The following is a 19,726-nucleotide window of genomic DNA, read 5'->3' on the forward strand; positions in this document are numbered from 1 at the left end:
GCTATAAATCCATCTGTTTTAAAAGCTGAATTTCCACTTCTGAGTGCTGTTTATAAACAGATTTTTTACCTGCAAGTTTTCTGGCACTGTTCCACGTGACAGCCTACACCTCTTCCTCCTCTCCACTGCCACTCCTTGGGTTAACAGCTGCGCTTGATCCTGATCTTCCATTGCTTCTGTTCAGATGTTCTCAGTGAGAGGATCCCAGCTGTGGAGCTTATTTCACTTTCCCCCTTGAGCCTAGATCATATTTGATCTAAAGCGAGTCTTTCTGTTCAGCCAGCTGGGGAGGGATGGGTCACATGCACTGGTCAAGAAGCAATGTAAGAAGCTAAATGATTTTGTGGGGCAGAATAAGCAAGATTTAGCTGATATTCTGTTAAAAATATTTTTTTAAAAGCTAGGATATTTATCTTAAAGTATTGGAAACTTCCTTTAATGCATGCTGCAGTGCATAAAAGCAGGCATTGTAAATACAGATGCTATATGTTGTGTTAGATAATCTTATTTACTAGGGTTTATGCAATAACAAAATATGTTCAAATGAAACAATAATAAATACAGAACTGATAATATTTTTATCATGTTATTAAATTGGTGAGCTTGAAACTCTGACAATATTTTCAGCTATGTCTTACAGCATTAATTACAAGCACTTGCTCAGTTTTATACATTTCATTTCTAATCTTCCATGCACCACGTACTTTAGAAAGAGTGAAGTGACACTTGGGAATGAATATATCTATATTTGGTACATGGTCTGAGCTTTTCATTGTAAATGATTTTCTACTTCTTTCAACTGCTTGCTATTTCATTAATCAACTTCCATTTTGTCTCAAATTTTATTCTGAAAAGACAAAACCTGTAGTATCTTCTACCCGATGCATACCTGCCTAATGGAATTATTAGATCAGCTTTTTTAAACTTGCATACTTGAAAAAGTACATTTTTCCTAATTTATTGAGTTTGCCATTTATTTTGCTTTTCCAGTAGCATGACTTGCGCTTTTTTTACTTAATATGTTTCTTCCCTTTCTTTTCAATATTTTTTCTTTATTTATTTCTATGTTTGCACTTTTTCTCACCTGATGTTTGGACCAAACTTCAGAAAGTTGAGTCTAAATTGTTTTAGTATTTCTGGTTTCTGCAGCAGCTGAGATGGTGGCCCTGAGGTTTAACAGCAGCATCTTTTCACTGTCTTTTCCTCATGCTTATTGAATTGAGGGTGGAGGGGGGCACTCTCGCATACCTGCTTGTTCTCCTGTGATTGTCCATTGTATCATTACACTATCTATCCACAAATCTCTCAATACGGAAACTAATTTAGATTGTAGCAGTTCAAACCGAGCAGATATAAAATATCTTTGATTCCAGCAGTGAAAATTACTCTTGTATTTTTACAGTGCTATTACAGACCATCTTCCCAGCATATTTTGTTTTATTTTTTCCGTAGCATGCAAAATGTCTTGGCTCTGAGGAAGATGTGCCACGCTGTTTAGTTTGGGTTAGTCAGATTTCTGTGTAGGAGTCCATGAGAAATACAGACACTATGTCTTCTGCCTTGACCTGTGACACTGCTGCCTCTCCAAAGCGAAGCCCTCATGATGGCCTGAGGTTTCTGGGAGGAGTTTCCATGCCTGCTACTATGACTGGCAAAGGAAGTAAAGTCTTCATGCTTTTTCTTCATGCTTTTTCCGGTGCTGGTGCACTAACATCAGGAGAGGAGACGATGCTACTCCAGTCAGAGTATCAGCGCTACAAATGGTCTTGTTTATTCTCAGCCTACAAAAACCTGCCTAGACACAGACTATGGCTAAACTGGATGATCAAGGAGAGATTCAGGGTTCCTGAAGGGATCTAGGCACAGAATCTAGACCAGAACCCTGATTGGTCTGGAGAAATCCTTATTCTGAAAAAACAGAGGACCAAACACTCAGGCCATACTTCTGTCCCCACAACTCCTCCACTGAGACACAGCTCTGCTGTGATAAATCACCCCTCTGCCAGCTCCTGCTGGTTACAGCTCGGTCTGTGGTGACTGGATTTAAGATATTCTCCCTCCTCTGTCTTAGAATCAGACCGTGATTATTAACGGATCTGAGTATATGCTAGTAGCATTATTGAGAACATTTCTGCTCTGCATTTGTAATAGATATAGTGCTTGTCAAAACAGTCCTTACTCCAAGGACAACTCATATTATCTTAACCCTATACTGCAATATGTTGAAGAAATCCTAATGTCACTTTAAAAACTAGTTCCTGTGTCATGTATCAAATTTATTTCCAATCCATTATGTGTGATCAGCTTGAATGGAGTATCACCTAATGGATTTTTTTAGTCTTAAAATGATTCAGAAGCCATAAAAGAAAGGGCACTCAACAAACCCCTAGTAAGATACTTGCTTGCCCAGACTTCTCATCCTTCATTGCTCTTTCCAGTTTCCTCAGGTCAAGCAGCATCTTTTGTTTACTGTGCCACGTGGGACCAAGAGAGTATAGCTGTAGCTGGGCTGGATGAGACAGGCACATGAAACAAGAGTAAACATGTCTGAATTTTGCTGGCTGCTGCTGTCATCCCTGTTATCCTTGACAAGGGGACTGCAAACCTGCAGCAGTAGGCTCGCAGGAGGCAACATAGTTCCCACCTGACATAGCTGGGGAAGAAAAGATGCATAGGTACTACTTATAGCTGATTACTTGTGTTGGCTTTAACGTAGACTATAGTAGACAGTTACTCTAGCCTTAAGAACAATTAGGGATCTCATTAGAAGTGAAGCCCCAACAAGCAGCTGGGGAAGAGTGGTGGAAGTCCCACCCTTCTTCCTGCCTCCTTTGAAACAACTAGGTTTTCCCGGAGGAAGACCAGTCATATCACATCCCTTGCTTCCTAGGAGCCAGTGCAAATCCACAATGATTTCTTTAGGAGTACGTGGCTACACCACCTTTCCCCAAGCCAGCTATATGTCCTCTGTTCATATTACCAGTTCCCTTATATGTCTCCTTCAAGTGACAGCTGTAAATAAGCACACATCTCTGGCAGCCAGGATTCACTTGGAATTAAATTCAGGGATAGGGAGCTGTCAGCTAACTGACTTCAATGGCATCGTAGCTGTCATTTGAATGAATTACAGACCACACTATCCATTTGTCTGGGGACCTGTGAGCATGAGGGGTGGAACAAATTAGGGCAAATGGCTGAAATTTAGTGAAGGTATCTGTGAGGTTTTCAAATGTCGTGCACCCATCTTCAGTGTGGTTATTTTGTCTGGCTAACAGCATTTCCATGTAAACTGGAATAATCTTCTGCTGAAAGCACTCTTTAGTATGAAAAAAAATTGATTATGCACTTAGATGAGGGGTTTTTTTGCTCTGTTCTAGCAAAGACTGAGATATTTGGGTTGAGCTTCATAGCCGTTTCCTATGCACAATTTACACTCTGGGATTGGCAGCTTCTCTTCGTATGCTGAGGAGCAAGATGTCCCCCCTCCCTTCCACGCTGCTTGTAGAGTGCAGTGCCCCATGCTGATGATGCCAGGCAGATTTAATTGTGCATGCTCAAAGAGAAAAATGACATCCACGCTTGGGTTAGTGCTCTCTGTGGCAAGCTGACAAATCCCCCAGCTGTCAACTAACCTCAAAGGCAAGTGTATGTGGCTCCAGCTTATGTCTGCTTGCATTCTGCCCATAGGCATTTATAAGCTGAAACTCATATTGGCTGCAACACATTCAGACTTCTACTGAGAGGAATGTATGGTCTATTTTATGTGTTTCAATCTCTAAGGGTGACCCACACAATTAAGGTTTATTTTTCAGACAGACTCTGAGCAGGTAAAGACAACAATTTTTTTGCATATGTGGCAAGTGAAAGGGCATAATGTTTCTGGCTATGGATTTGGCTAAGCTGCTGATTGCTTAGAAAAAATAATTTCTTCCTTGGACTCAGATGGATTGTATTTATATTTTTGTGCATTTATTTGCATTACTGGCTGCCAGAGAAGTGCGCGCACACAAAATGGCCTTGCATAAGTGCCAATATATATGGGCAAATGCAAAGAGGCATGTGTTGTTAATGCAATATTGGAGTCCCGGAGGAGGACTTCTGGCAGAAGCATTGTCACTTGTGGTGCACTGCAGTCTGTCCATCTAAACCTATCATTACCTGGCACCTATGCTACAGGGAAATAATCAGACCAATCTGCAAATGGGCAAAAAGCCATCTTAACAGATGGCTATGACTGTAGGTAACCAGGAAACTATGCATATACCTTAAACAGGGGTTCAGAGAGCTTGGAGCTTATCTGAGAACATCAAAACATCTGTGGGTTTTGAGCTCCTTCATATACTGTTGAGAACATATGCCATACTCATCAAACACCCACATAGGGTGGGCTAGAGCCAGCTCCCACAGTTTTGATAAACTTTGTAGGAGTTTCTTGATTAGGCATGGTCTAAGCTACAGATTAATCTCATGTTTTGCAACGAACTTTGAATTTGAATTAGAGATACAAAAAAAATGAAGACTGAGGATGCAGTTGCATCCACCTAATTTGCATGCCCAGCTGAGACAGACTCACCCAAATTTTGATTGATGGAGAGGGCTATCCAACCTACCAGGCACAATTGGCTAAGTTTCCTTAGCCAGTGAGTGAACAGTGATAGAGAGAATCTTTAGATAACTGCAGGTAAAAGTCGGATATGTTTGCTTTTTGAATACATTGGAGTCTTTGAACAGGATCTTACAATATAAGGAAATAACAGGAAAAGCCAAATATCTCTCTGTCAAGTCAGGATTTAGTTCACTGTTTCTTCTGATACTGAGTAGCCAGTGCTATTCTTCTTCATAACAGTCTGTTATTAAAGCATTCTGCTAGAAAGTGAGAATTCCAGGGTTCTTTGCCTATGCAGTATAACTGACCCCATGAGTCCAGGTGAGTGGTTCTCACCATGCTGTGAAGCTGAATCGTAGCATGGATCACCGTTGTGAGACCACAGTGAACACAAAGCAGCAGTGACTCCAGGGAAATCCTCACGAATAATTTGCACAGGCTTAGTGCTTCCCTTTTGCACAAGACAGCGTGAGGATGACATCCTTTTTAGTGTCCAAAATTAATGTGCATCTAAAACATGCAAACAAAAAGGGCCATAGTCATGTCACCTAGCTCCACTTAAAATTCACTAGGACTTCTGTGTCGTATTGGCTGGCTGTGGGTTTTCTCGAGTACCCAGTTGAAATTTTAGGCTAATTGGAATTCAGACTGCCTGAAAATAGCCCTAAGGTAGCACCATCAGGATTTAAGGGAGATATTCTAGCTTCAGTAAATCTGTGCAAATTCATGGAGCCCTGGAGCTCTTTTACTGATTATGGGAATTGGGCAGGATGCAGAAGTGCTGCAGGAGTCCAAATCCATTTCCTCTTTCCTTTCTGCTACCTGAATTCAGTAAGAGAGAGAGTCTAGGACAACACTTCATGGAACATCATTTCATGGGAACAACTCTTCACGGGGACAACTCTAACCCTGACCGTAAGCCTAAGCCTAACTCTAATAGCTCCTGGAAAGTTATCCCCACAGAAAGTTGTCCTGCAGAGAGTTGGCCATGGAGAGTTGTCCCTTTTCAAAGAGGAACACAGGATGGGGCGTAAGTATGTCTGTCAATGTGGTGCATTCTGTTGGCAACACAGAGCTTCAGAGAACATTACATACCTGAGAGAGAAAGAGTATTTTGTAGTTCTAGCAGTGCAAGCTGAGATTTCCAGGACCATAGGACCTCTGCATAGACCATCTATAAATTTGAGTTATTGATACTTTGGGGCCTTTGGGAAGCACCTTAAGAATTACAGAGGAAAAAAATAGAAAAAGCGTTTATTTTTATGGCTATTTTTTTCACTCTGTTACAATAAAGGAAAATGTGATGACTTAAATACAAAGTGGTAATGGGAAGTTGTTTCTAGAATTAAGATACCTGTAAATCAGTCATAGTAGTAACAATACTATGTGGAGGATAGTCTGCTCTTTGTGTGGTGCATGGCAAAGCTTAACTGTGTAAGGAATGTGTGTCTACTGTAAAATGTGATCTGTATGAAGGACCAAGTGAGACCTGTTCATACTTCAAAATTGTCCATGTAAAGAATTGTGATTATCATTTTAGGTTTGACTTGCATAACTCCCCATTCTTAAGGTAACTTACATTTAACCCAAATTATTCTCCCCTGAACTATGAAGCTAGAATGAAATTCAGCTCAGTCACAGGTAAGAGTAATGATATTTATTAATAGTGCAAATCATTCATACTCATGGAAAGAACTTAAATGTGCAAAGCACATCAGGAGCGGAGATCACAGTCCTTAAGGGATTGATTTATCCTTGACTTCTATGAGCCTTTGTTATGCTAATGATAGATATATATTCCTGAAATTCATTGCCTCTGTGTGTGCCATACCCTTTGATTTCTTTATTAGCTTTCTTCCCTTGCCACTACACATTCTCATTAATTCAGATCAGGTTTTGCAGCTTGCGTCATACTTTGCTATTTTTTAGCAAAACAGTTTCTTGAATTCTCTATGCTTTCCTCTCTTTTCTGTACCTCCCTGCACTGCTGCCAGATGGGCCCCTGGGTGAATTGCCACCAGTTGGACTCTGATACTAACGAGTTCCTTTGTTCCAAGAGCAGTCAGGGCAACCGACCTAATTAATCATTCACAGGCCTCATTAATAAATCCCATTTTGGTAATTTGGGGTAAATGTGTTAATGTACTCTAGAATACTGAATGTTTTATCAAAATATGCAATTTGGTTTTAGGGCACTTGCATAAACATTATGATTTATGGTGGTCCTGGGCACTACTGACTTTGCTAAGGTTGTAAAGCCCTGGTATTTCTAAAGTCAAGGCACATCTTTAGGTGAACAGTCATGGATGTGGGTGATTAGCTCACTAACAGAGGTTATTTGCAAACATTGACCACCCTGATAGGAGTGGATGGCACCCTTAATATCATCTGTAAATGGACAAGCTTGTTATAGGTGATAATATCTTAAGGATGTAAACAAGAGCAAAACATATAGGTTAATGTCAATTATCAGCTTTAAGAATATCTATAAGACTATTAGAGAACTAGAATAAACGCTAAGGAGTACAAGACATTTCTCATGAGCTTATTTTAAAATCAGGAGTAGGAGTTTTTCCTGAAACATGGTATAGCACTGCAGTATGTAGCTGCTTCATTATTCTTCCCTCAATACAGGTATGTCTTGCAACATCTTGTACTCTCTCTTGAGACTGGATATATATGAAACATTAGCAGCATAATTTTGCTCATGCGGTAGGTTCTGAACTCAACTTTAATTAAATATTCAGCAGGATACTCTGTCTCTAGCTAGACTCATGTAGCAGTTATGAAAGATTAATTCACTGTTATGTTTCTGTAATGAAGAAGTTGAGGTGAGAATTTCTGTTGAAAATTATAGATTTGAGGTTTAGAAATTATGATCTTTATTATACTTTTTAAAGGGCACATAAGATAAATTATCTATATAGAGTTATAACTTTGAAATCTTTCTCTTTCAAGATACCTATCCCAGCATCCTAATTATAGTCCTCCTTGTACTTTGATGTCTTTACCTTGCTATTCCAAAATACATTGTACATATTTCTTCACTGGACATGCATTAAATAAATTGTAGAAAAACTAAGGGCATTGCACAACAAAGTGGTGCAGATTCGCAGATCTTGCTATATATTATAAATTTAGTTTGGATATTCTGTTTCTTCAGTGCCAAGATTTTAAATGATATGTGCATCTGAAAAGGAATACCAGCTTTGAGGCAATTTCTGGTGAAATTCATTTATATATCAATGTTCTGAAGGAGAGAGATTAAAGCAGCAACACAGAAATTTCCAGTTTCTGTCCCTTGCAGGTCCTTTCTCTGTTGGTTTTCCTCCTACATCTTTTTCTTACGAAATTTACTTGCATTATTAATGAAGTTCAGTTCCAGCAGTAGTGTGGAATCTGAAGGGTAAACTCAATCAGTGAGTTTGAAGTCCTAATCCACTTAAAGCTATCGTGAATAACAGATGATATTAAGAAAGGCACAGTAGATGGTACCTGTTCAGCAGTTGCTGCAAATGTGACCTCATTGATTCTTTCTGTGTTTTTCCCTCTGTGTTTTGCAGAGTACATTGATTTAGAAAGATGTCTTTGGCTTATTAGCAAGATTTGAATGGTAGAAAAATGTGCAAAAAGATTTGGGGATTGGTTTGAACTGAAACCCATTGTCTGTTTTATTAGCAAATTAGGGATTTGGTTTTAATTATGATTCTGCTGCAAATATCACACACTGTTATTGCATAAATTGGATTCTTTTCTGGACTTAATTAGTAGAATTTACTCCAACTGCACTCCTTAGAAATTTAGAAAGGAAGTCATGACCAGGCTTGCATTCTCTTAGAACACAACAGGATCAGCACCATATCTTTAAACAGATATCCTGGATCTCCTCAGGAAGGAGAAGGAGCAAGAGAAGCCCTGGTTCCTTATCACTGTTTCCTTGGTCTTTAACTTGGCTAAAAGAGGTGTCAGCTTGTAATGTGCCCTGGACAGTCACCCACTCGAAAAGCAGCAGCCACTTTAGCACTTTCAGACCCTTACATGACAGTCAATAGCAAATGCCGTTCAACCTTTCTGGTTTGAAATACCAATTATCTGTTGCACAGTTTTGCTGCCAGTGAGCTGGATACTGCATTGAGCTCTTTTTACCATGATCAGCAGGGAAAGAGATGAATACAAAAGGAAGGAAGCTGAAGGAAAAAAAAAACAAAAACTTCTGATCGAGACAAAGGTTATGAAATAAGTAAGAATTGTCCAATATTATGCATTTTGTATCAGTAAGAAAAGGAAATCCATCCAATCCTCTGTTTACTGAACCAGCAGAAGCTTGCAGTGCTAGAGTCGATACCCTGCAGTCTTAGAATGAGCCTATTTTATATTATTTAACAATATTATGTAGTAAACATAGCTTTGTTATGTATGAGTTCTGAGGAAAGCACTGCTTTCAGAAGTTGTTCCGTGAATATACAGAATAACTGATAGATAACTGATACTGATAGGTATTAGATTAAGCCATCCAATTAAATGACTCAAGTAAAATTTGCCTGCTAAGGTCCAATATAAGGTGGAATTTGTGTTTTACATGCATAAAGGTAGCCAGAGATGTCTGCCAAAACATATGGAATGTTTATAAATTGCATATTTTATCTAATTTCAAGTTGTTTGAGATTGGTATCTTTTGTATGTGAAAGTACGTTTACATCTTATGTACAGATATGTTCTTGGTGCTTTGCGTGTATGCGTTCTGTGCCTTGCCTGTTGTATTTTGTGCATATATGGTCTTTATGGCTACCTTACATATTCATATAAATTTGTCTGTATTACAAGTAGTTGCCCATTCCCACTGTATCATTTTTCAGCATGCAGGTGATAATGCAGAGTAGTTCACTCAAATGCTATCCATGCACTTTCATGTTTGGATGGTTTGGCAGCTCATCCAAAATAGCCAAAAAAAACGTTTCAGCAAGTTTTACCTTTTTGCATTTCAGGATTATAATGATGAAATTCGCCAGGAGCAGCTGAGAGAACTGTCATATTTGAATGGTTCTGAGGATTCAGCACGTGGACGGGGCATTCGAGGAAGAGGGATCCGTGTGCCACCTGCGGCTCCTTCAAGGTGTGGTAACCTAAACTATTATGCTCATAGCTTTAGAAAGTGTAAACAGTGGTAAACCACACATGGTTAAAAAGATAAAGTCACATACATATATATCATGGTCACCAAACCAAAATGTTTTTCTTCTGATAATTTGTGTGGTCTGTGTTCTGCCAGGCTTTTTGATATACAGTTCACAGTCTACAGTGTGTGGCATACAAGTTATCAAACAACAAATCAGAGTAGGCAATGAAGCCAGTGAAAGGATATTTGTTGGAAAGAATATTGTTATGCTGGGACAGAATTGGCTTGGTCAACAGCATAAAATCATTGGTCAATAACATAGTATAGTCAGAGAAGGCTACATAGTCTGAATGCAACTTTATTCGCCAAATAATTACCTTTTTTTTTTGTACACATATTATGTCTATAATAAATATTGCTTTATATGTTATTTGTTGTACCAGTTTTATATGAATTTCATTGGCATCATCTATAAACACTGGTATGCGAATGTTTCCTGAATTTTTCCAGGTATTATTTCACATATAGGAAACAAATACCTTTGCTTGTTCATAAGACCAATGTATAATCTTAATACACTCTTTCAGACTCATTTTTCCCTGTGAACCCTCAAGAAATTTATTGCCTCAGGCATCTAAGTTACCTAGCTACTTCTAGATGTCTATAGAGATCATTTCAGGATGGGTCCTAAGAAATCCACTTTTATTCTGGAGAAAATAGGATATGGAAGTACCTTATTTTATGCTGACATAGGAGTTGTGCTTTGATAATTTAACAGGCTGATCTTACCTATGACCCTTCCTCCCATCCCCCCTGAAGGTGTCTATCATGGTTTCCCTCAGTTCTTCTTGAACAAAATTTTTCATCAGTAGTACAATGCACATTTTTTTTACACTTATCATTCATGACCATCTTGCATTCAAATTCTTTTTAGGCTCAGAAACCAGTCCTCCTTACACCTAGGATCTCTGAAGGGAATGACTTAATAATGATGTTCAGAACATCACTGCAAGACACTGGCAGCTCTTAAATTAAATTCAAAGCATAACCAGTGGAGTGCTGGCCTCCACTTCCTGCAAAATACCCAGACGATTGGATCAGTTGGACAGATACAGGATCTTGGATGCTTTCCCTATTCACCAGCCAGAAATCCCAGGAGTATATTAAAAAAATGCAAATGAATATTTTAAGTTAAATAGTTATGTTAATAATTTATGCTAATAGCATAATTATATTTATAGTGGCACAGTTGATACACCTGAGGGAAGGGACACCATCCAGAACAACCTTGACAGACTTGAGAAATGGGCCCATGTGGACCTCATGAAGTTTAACAAGGCCAAGAGAAAAGTCCTACTCCTGGGTAATCACTGTTGTCAGAACAGACTGGGGAATAAAGGGATTGAGAGCAGCCCTGCAGTGAAGGACTTAGGGATACTGGTAGATGAAAAGGTCAACTTGAGCTAGCAATGTATACTCACAGCCGTATCCTGGGCTGCATCAAAAGAAGCTTGGCCAGCAAGTCAAGGGAGGGGATTCTGCCCCTCTACTCTGCTCTGATGAGACTCCACCTGGAGTACTGTATTCAGCTTTGGAGGCCTCAGCACACAAAAGACATGGACCTGTTGGAGAAGTCCAGAGGAGGGTCACAAATAATGGTCAGAGGGCTGGAACGCCCTATCCTATGAAGAAAAGCTGAGAGAGATGAGGTTGTTAAGCTTGGAGAAGAGAAGGCGATGGGGAGACTTTCTTGCAGCCCTTCCATATGTGAAGACAAAGAGAGACTTTTTACCAAGGGCAGGACAGGAGTCATGAGTTTTAAACTGAAAGAAGGTAGGTTTGATTTGGACATAGAGAAGAGATTGTTTTTGAAGAGGGTGATCAGACACTGGAACAAGTTTCCCAAAGAAGTTGTGGATGTCTGTCATTGGAAGTGTTCAAGGGCAGGTTGGACAGGGCTTTGGGCAACTTGTCATAGTGAAAGATATCCCTGCCCAAGGCAGAGGGGTCAGACTAGAGGAACTTTGAAGGTCCCTTCCAACCCAATCCATTCTATGATTCTTTGTTTCTAAAGTTGAAACTTGTAGTGAAGTAGTGAACGTAACAAGCTAGAGCTATAGGTTTGATTGTCTCAGCAGCAAACAAGCCAGAGCTCATGCTGTTGCGCCAGACCTGAGTTCCATTCACAACTCTAGATCTGCGTGTCACACGTGGTACACCTGGCACTTGTAGTCTTCAGAAAGGGTGGCTCGCTCGGGAGCGTACTGCTCTGAAACAAAACTCACAGATTGCTTCACTGATATATCACTCTTCTAATTTGTCATAGAGTATAGTTACAAGAACCTCTTTTTGACCAGTAACAGGAACCTCTTTTTAACCAGCTACTCTTGACTTATCGATTAGTACAGCAAGGTGGATATAGTATAAATAAACAGGAGGATGCTGTACCTCTCTGTGCTTGTCTGTGTGCACTGTGCTCTCTCTGAACAATGGGGAATGCAAAATCCCACACTACCCTTCCCTTGTGCTGAACTAAATTAAACAGGAAGAAAAGTTCTTAACTCTTCTTTTATACTCTTGCTCTACTTTGCCTTGCAAGTTTCTGCCATCATGCATCATCTTCTGCCAATCAGTTTCTCCCACCCACCAACAAATGCAAGAATGAGAGTGGCAATTGCTCTTGTGAAATAGTTTGAGAGCAACAAAAATGTTCCTTGCTTTCTTCTTCCTCTAGACCCACTCTGGAGTAATTCTGCAATTCTAAATTATGATAATCCAGAATTTCATTAGTACAAGCAGCAAGAGGATCAGGTGTAAAAGGCATTGGATGGCTTAAAAATAATGCCTTTCCATAGTATGAGCTCTGCCTGAGGTGCTGCCTAAAAGTGCTTCATGTTGTAGCTGCCAAAACCCCAGAGTTACACAATAAATGGTATAACCACTGTATATAAATAGAGTAACATTTGCATGTCCTCCCTTGCCAAACATGCTGAATTACTCATTCCTTTCTGTTCCTCACAGGGGACGCGGGGGTGCAATTCCTCCGCCCCTGCCTGGACGAGGTGCCCAAGCACCCAGAGGAGCACCAGTGACCCGTGGAGCCCTTCCCGTCCCACCAGCGGCGAGGGGCGTGCCCACCCCTCGAGCAAGGGGTGCCCCGGCCGTCCCAGGCTACAGACCACCCCCGCCACCTGCACACGAGGCGTATGAAGAATATGTAAGTAACCACATACATTCATAACAGATGGAAACCAAACCGTGTGGCAAACATCGAGCATGTCTCAGTTGGAAGGCTCTAGGCTAATAATTTCTCTGTCTCTACTACTTGCCTCCTGCTGCTGAATTACAGTCTGGGTAATGTAATGTGTCCACTGACTTGTGTTTTGAGTAGTGCGGGTCCGTAGAATTGTTCACAGCTTAGCTTTGGGTATGAGAGGGACATGCTGGTTAGTTCTCAGGGTGTCCAAAAGAGCAACACAAATATTCTAAATATTATATTTTGCCTAAAAGTCACCCATTACTGTGGGCAAGTTCATAGGAATAACAGATTATATCCTGTGTGAAGAAAGGGTTTGTTTTTTTTGTTCTTCTGAATCCTTTTTATTACATTTAAATATATACGTGTGTATTTGTATTCAACAATGTGTTACAGATATATAACAAATAGAAATCAGGTAGCTTTCATGAAAACTGATACAAAGATGCATATTTAGCAAGGAGCAGTACTAACTCTCACCTTTTCTTATAAGGTGTTAAAAATAATTATGCTTGTATACATCAAAGCTTTCAAGTCATCCTTGTTAATGTTCCCTCCTGGAACTATCACCATAACAACAGGTGTCCAAGTAGAGGAGTACCATCAAATATAAGGTCTGGTTTTTTCCAGTTATGGCAAATCCGAGGGTAAGATGAACATTCCATCTCTTCCATAATCCTATCACTAGGAGAACCATTAAGAAAACACAGTGTCATTAAGAAAATGCAGTTTCATTCAATTAAAGGTCTTCCTAGAACAGAAGAAAGGAAATTCAAATAGAAATTAATCTTAGTCAGTAAACCTTTACTCAACCATCTGTATTTGTAGAGTGGATATTAGATCATGGCCACTTCAAATCCATGGCCACAAGCGTTCTGTTAATGCCAAGAGTCACAGCTGAACCATGGCTGAAAAACAGACGGGAAGAAAGTCATACTATTTTTTACCTCAACACAGTTACCACCTTTAAACGAATCATAGAATCATAGAGTCCTTTGTGTTGGAGGGGACCTTAAAGATCATCTAGTTCCAACCTCCTGCCATAAATAAATACAAAATAAAAAATAAAATAGATAAAAGTCATGTTAAAAAATAATCTAAAAAGTATTCCTGTCCTTGATAGATAGTATATTTTCTGTTAGTATCAAAATGTATGAGACCTTCCAGTTCTCTGCATAACTGCATCTTTTCCTAAACTGTGTGTGACAAATTTCAAAACAGAATCCTTGTAATGTTAGATTAAATTGTAAATTAAGACTGGGGGTTTTTTTCATCCACAGAACAGATAAATGTCATAGGGTATTAAGCATTTTTTTTTTAGAGAACATTTCTTATGCTTTTTCTGGATGTTAAGTATATGAAAGCAGAAGGAGAAATAGAAGTAGTTGGATTATCAAGGTTAGGAAAGCATTCAGCCAATTCCACATTGTTTTGAAAAGTATACACTCTCAGAGGCACAAAATATACACATAAGTAAAGGAATCATTTTAGTTCGTAATAGACTACTCCAACAAAAACAATCAAATATGTGTTTCTATTTTGCCTACTTAGATAGTAGCAAGAAACATCTTGCCTTGTAGGAAAAATTCAGATGATTTGGAGATCTTTCTGTCTCCCATGCCCATTCAAAATCTATATTCCAGAGCTGGGAATACATGGGCTTCCCCTGACTTGCTGTCATCTGCCAGTTTGCAATGAAAAATATCTTGCCATTTTGCAAAAACTTGTAAGTAAACTTCTTATCTTGTGGACTGAGATAATAGTTAAAACTCTATTGGTGTGCAGGTAGAAGGAAAAGTTTGCTTTCATATATCTATATATGAATTTTAAATTATATTTGGGGGAAAAAATATTTTTAACTTTGCACAAAATAATCAACACATTTATTTCTTTCCAAATAAACTGTTATGTCACGTATTTGACTGGACAGTAAAAGCAAGTGAATCTGTTTCTTGAACAGCAACAAATGTCGTGTGGAATTGTTTTCTTTCACACTGAATCCTAGAGATGAAAAACTAATTTATAAAGAATAATTTATTAAATTTACTTTGCCTCATTTTCTGCAGGTAGGCAATTCACAAGCATATTACAATTTCTTTATGTGTTTATGTTTTTCATTTTTGACTACAGTATTTTACTCCAATTTTTTGCCTGCTATATGCAACCACCATTGGTTTGATTTGATGTGCACATGAATGCAATATCATTGATTGTGACTATCCATATTTTTTATTTTTCTTTGCTCTAATAAAATATAGTCATTTGAATGCTGAGCTGAAAGTGAACTCAAGAAACAGAACAGAATGGCTGCAGCAGATTTTTTTTAATGTTTAAACAGCATTTCCTGTTACATATTTGCTCAGTGCTGCTAATCAGAGATTGTATTGACTGTTTGACCTTGAAATATCTTGAAACTGTTCAAATCAGTATGGATAAGCATTTAAAAATTTGTATCAGTCCTAATTGTCCAGTATCTAAGTATTCTCAGGTTTTTTTCTGATAGCTTTTGTGAGAGTCCATAACAACAAATGTCTAAAGGTTTCTCAAGAAAAGTTAAGTCTTGTCATTGTGGTGAATATATTCACATTCAACACTTAGATGTCAAGCACAACCAAGGGAAAATTACCTTGGAAAAACTTTAGAAACTTTAGAAAAGGAGAGGAATAGAGAGGGCAGGGAAATGTCACACCTCACACCTTTTTCTTACTTGCTTTTGAAACAGACAGGTGCAGCATAGATAGTATCTCAGAGGAACTTCAGAAAGTGACCCACAGGAAGAGGTGGTACAGAAGAAGATGTACACGAAAGGAAAGAAATAGTTAGTACATGATTTTTTCTCTTTAAAAACAGCTCGTTTTGTGTGAATTTGGGTGGAGAGCTTAACTAACAGCTGCTGTGCATCTTCTGGGATCAGAGAGGTGGTCCTGGGTTTCTAACCTGGTGTATAAGTTTGCTGTTCAAAGTCACTGTCCTTAGTTCAGTGTAACCAATCCGTATAAACTCCTTTTCTACTGAAGGACAGATCCCTAAAGTGAGTTTCAGAGCAGAAGCTTGAACTGGTCATTGTGAACCACCCTCAGAAGAAGCTTCTTTCACAAAGCTGAATTTAGCCTTTTGTCATTACTCTCTGAGGTATATTTTTACAACCCTGATCCACAAACATTACCATACTGAAGGTGGCCATGTCCCAAGCTGCTGAAAATGATTCAAAACTTCATTCAAAAACAGACTTCTTGACCTCAAGTTCTGTTGTGTTTCTTTTTTTTTTTACTGAAAACCACAGTGTGGTTCCCCATTAAGTGCATTACAGGTCATACTCCTACTCCTTCCACAAATGCAGTACACAATTTTAATTATTGCTTATTTCTTCTTTCTATGTGCAGCTATACATGTCACAACCCAAAGACTTGTGGTGAATGGAATTAAATCTAGTTGGCAACTGGTCACAAGTGGTGTTCCCCAGGGCTCTCTGTTAGGGTAGTTGTTTGATATCTTTACCAACGATCTAGATGAGGGTATCAAGTGCTCCCTTAGTAAGTTTGCAGATAACACCAAGTTAAGCAGGAGTGTCTATCTGCTCAACGGTAGGAAGGCTCCTTAGATGGGCCTGGACAGTCTGTATCGATGGACTGAGGCCGGTTGTATGAGATTCAACAAGGCAAAGTGTTGGGTCCTGCGCATGGGTTGCAATAACCCCATGTAATGCTGCAGGACTCGGGGAAGAGTGTCTGAAAAGATGCCTAGCAGACGACCTCAGGACGCTAGTCAATAGCCAGCTGAATATGAGCCAGTAGTGTGCCCAGGTGGCCAATAAGGCCAAGAGCATCCCGACTTGTATCAAATAGCATGGCCAGCAGGGCTAGGGAAGTGATCGTCCCCCTGTACTCAACCTTGGTGAGGCTGCACCTTGAATACCCTGTTGGGCCTTTCATTACAAGGATTTTGTGTTGCTGGATTGTGTCCAGAGGAGGGCAATGAAGCTTGTGAAGGGTCTGGAGCACAAGTCTTATGAGAGGCAGCTGAGGGAGATGGGGTTGAGAACCCTACAGTTCCAAGTCTGGAGAAAAGGAGGCTGAGGGGAGGCTTTATCGCTTACTATAACTACCTGAAAGGAGGCTGTAACAAGTGGAATTTTGGTCTCTTCTCCTGAGTAACGAGTGATAGGATGAGAGGAAATGGCTTCAAGTTGTGCCAGAGGAGGTTTAAAATAGGTGTTAGGATGCTAATACCTATTTTAATACTTCACTGATAGACCTGTCAAGCATTTGAACAGTCTGCCCAAGGAAGTAGTGGAGCTGCCACCCCTGGAGGTTTTTAAAAGACGTGTAGGCATGGTGCTTAGGGACATGGTGTTAGTGGTGGTCTTGGCAGTGTTAGATTTATGCTTGGACTTTGGATTCAATGATCTTAAAGATCTTTTCCAATCTTAATGATTCTGTGATTCCGACCAGTTTACAGCCATGGCTCAGTCTGGAACTTTTCAGGAGCACTAACTTACCCCTGGGCTGTTACTCTGAGGATGCTGGAGAGCCTGCAGTGGATGGTTGAGGGGCAGCAATAGCAGCAGGCTCCTCAGTTAGATATAATGACAAGATGACTATTTGGGATTTACCAAACTAATTCTGTAAATTTGGTTCATAGCCCACATTGCATTGGGCAGAGATGTTTTCATTAGAGACAACAGTACTGGAATTGCATTTTAATTACCTCTTTTAAATTTAGATCTTGTGCAGTTGTGGTGTGAGGTATTAGTTTTGTCAGTTTTACAGCTGATGTACTGTCAATGGATCTTACTGTGTTTCTGTATCAGTGCACCGAGATAGGAGACGGTAAATGAAAATGAGTTCAAATATTGTTAATGTCCTGCATCATCACCTTTATTGACAAGAACAATAGTAAGATTTATTTTGTGCCATTTTTTTTTCATTACAAAAGATTTGAATGGTTGGACATCTACTTTTATCATCTACTTGAAATATAATAAGGGAAATTAAGACTTGTATCACCTCTACAGACTGAGGGGATACTTCTGAAATATTTTCTCAAAAAGAATAAGCAATTTTAAAGGCTGAGGTCCTTTTGGCTACTTATGAAACAGGCAGTAGTCATGGCTGATGGAGGTTTATGATTTATACAGAAGTGAAGAGTGAGAATTGCTTGAGCAGATCTTCCACCAGAAGGAACATCCTATTGCGGCAATCAGGCCAATGTTCAACACAATATATTTTAATCTGAGCATCCAGACTTTTTCACTCAAGATTAAAGCTAAATATTTGAAGGGTGTTTAACCCAAATAGAAGCCAAAAATACCATTACTTTCATATTCTGTTTGGGACATCATTTGAATATGGAGCTGTAGTTTTGCCTTCTGAATCAGATGCTAGTAATGAGCTGTGCAGTGGTGTTTTTCCTTACATTTTTTGAGAGCCATGGTGAGCTCTGCTAAGATACCTAATGAAAATCTAGAAGTGACTTACCACTTGTTCCCTTACCCCAGATGCAAAGAATTACCATAACAGAATAAATTTGGGACTAAAATACAGATTGCTTTCATATTTTACTTACACTTTCATTTTTACTCCTAGATAGGAGAGGAGACATTTGCACAGAAGGTCATTCATCTTAATATGAATACTTAGATGAGCTTCTTATATTTACAAAGAAATATATAATTTGCATGAAATAGGCCAGTCTGTCGAGACACTGAGAGGCTGGTACAGTTCCTAGGTCGAGGACAACCAGATTAAAGAGCAATTTTAAATGCAAATATTCTTTCTTGCCTCTCATTTCACTGATCAAACCAGCCAAATGAAGCTTCTTGTTATCTTCTGGAATAAGTGAAGAGCAATGCTTTTAGAAAGTCACTGGAAAAGAACCGCACAATGAGGTAGATTGTACTTTTAATGTCATGCTGCTCTTCCTTTCATTTCAAGCTATTTAAAATGAAAGCAAATGCCACATTCAACTGTTTATTGTAAGCTCAATGGTTATTTACATTTTTCAATAGTTTTCAAACAAGCTGAAACAACCATGCTGGTGTTCATTCAGTGCCAACCTAGACAATGAAAAGACTGACAATAACAGGCATTTCATCACACTTTCACATTTTAAAAAGAATAATCAACATTTACATGTGGCTGTGATCCCCAAAATTGTGGCTGAGGAGGCTTTGTTTAAAAATTTTAACTGGAACTCACAGGGCTCTTAAATCCATTCTGTCTGCTACTTCCAGTTGTAGATGGAAGATGTATAAAAAGCTGCACTTCCTCTTCATGGCATGTTTGCACCTGTGTTAGTGCTTTAATGAACATGTTGAAGTGAGCAATTGTTACTTGATTCTGCTACTTTTTAAGTCCTATAAACCCAGTAGGATATTCTCAATGAGAGTGAGGCCTGGACAATTAAGAAGATTTGTTCCAAACCTTCAAGGAGTGAAATATATTGGACATAATAATAGTCAAGGGAGTTTATTTCCTCTTTTTTTCTGAATCAGTATTTCCAAGTTTTAAGATGTACCACCTATTTATTTCTGTGCCTCTTTTCGGTGAAAAAAAAATCAATGAAGAATGTACTGAGACTAAAGAGCATTTGAATAAAGCTGGAATTATAGACATGGGAATCTACATGGCTGAACAACATATTGATTAAATATGATCGATTACCTATTTATGCCCAAGGCACTTAGAAAAAGAGCTAAGCTATATTCAACTTACAACTGCTGTGGCTTGAAAAATCAAATTTTATTTTT

The 19,726-nt window shown here is 39.0% G+C and overlaps 1 protein-coding gene across 4 annotated transcripts in view; it reads left to right on the plus strand.

Annotated features, from left to right (window-relative positions):
• The window catches only part of KHDRBS2 (KH RNA binding domain containing, signal transduction associated 2), a 358,444-nt gene that overhangs the window by 227,845 nt on the left and 110,873 nt on the right, over nt 1–19,726 (plus strand). For all 4 annotated transcript variants that reach the window (XR_011336927.1, XR_011336928.1, XR_011336926.1 and 1 more), the window contains exons 5-6: nt 9,592–9,719; nt 12,744–12,939. Coding sequence is in view for 1 of the 4 variants with exons in the window: in XM_069851484.1 (XP_069707585.1) it covers nt 9,592–9,719; nt 12,744–12,939 (324 nt within the window). In the remaining 3 variants the exon portion in view is untranslated. The remainder of the gene's footprint in view (nt 1–9,591; nt 9,720–12,743; nt 12,940–19,726) is intronic.

Source organism: Phaenicophaeus curvirostris, chromosome 2 (assembly GCF_032191515.1).
Source record: "Phaenicophaeus curvirostris isolate KB17595 chromosome 2, BPBGC_Pcur_1.0, whole genome shotgun sequence".
NCBI classification, from domain to species: domain Eukaryota; kingdom Metazoa; phylum Chordata; class Aves; order Cuculiformes; family Cuculidae; genus Phaenicophaeus; species Phaenicophaeus curvirostris.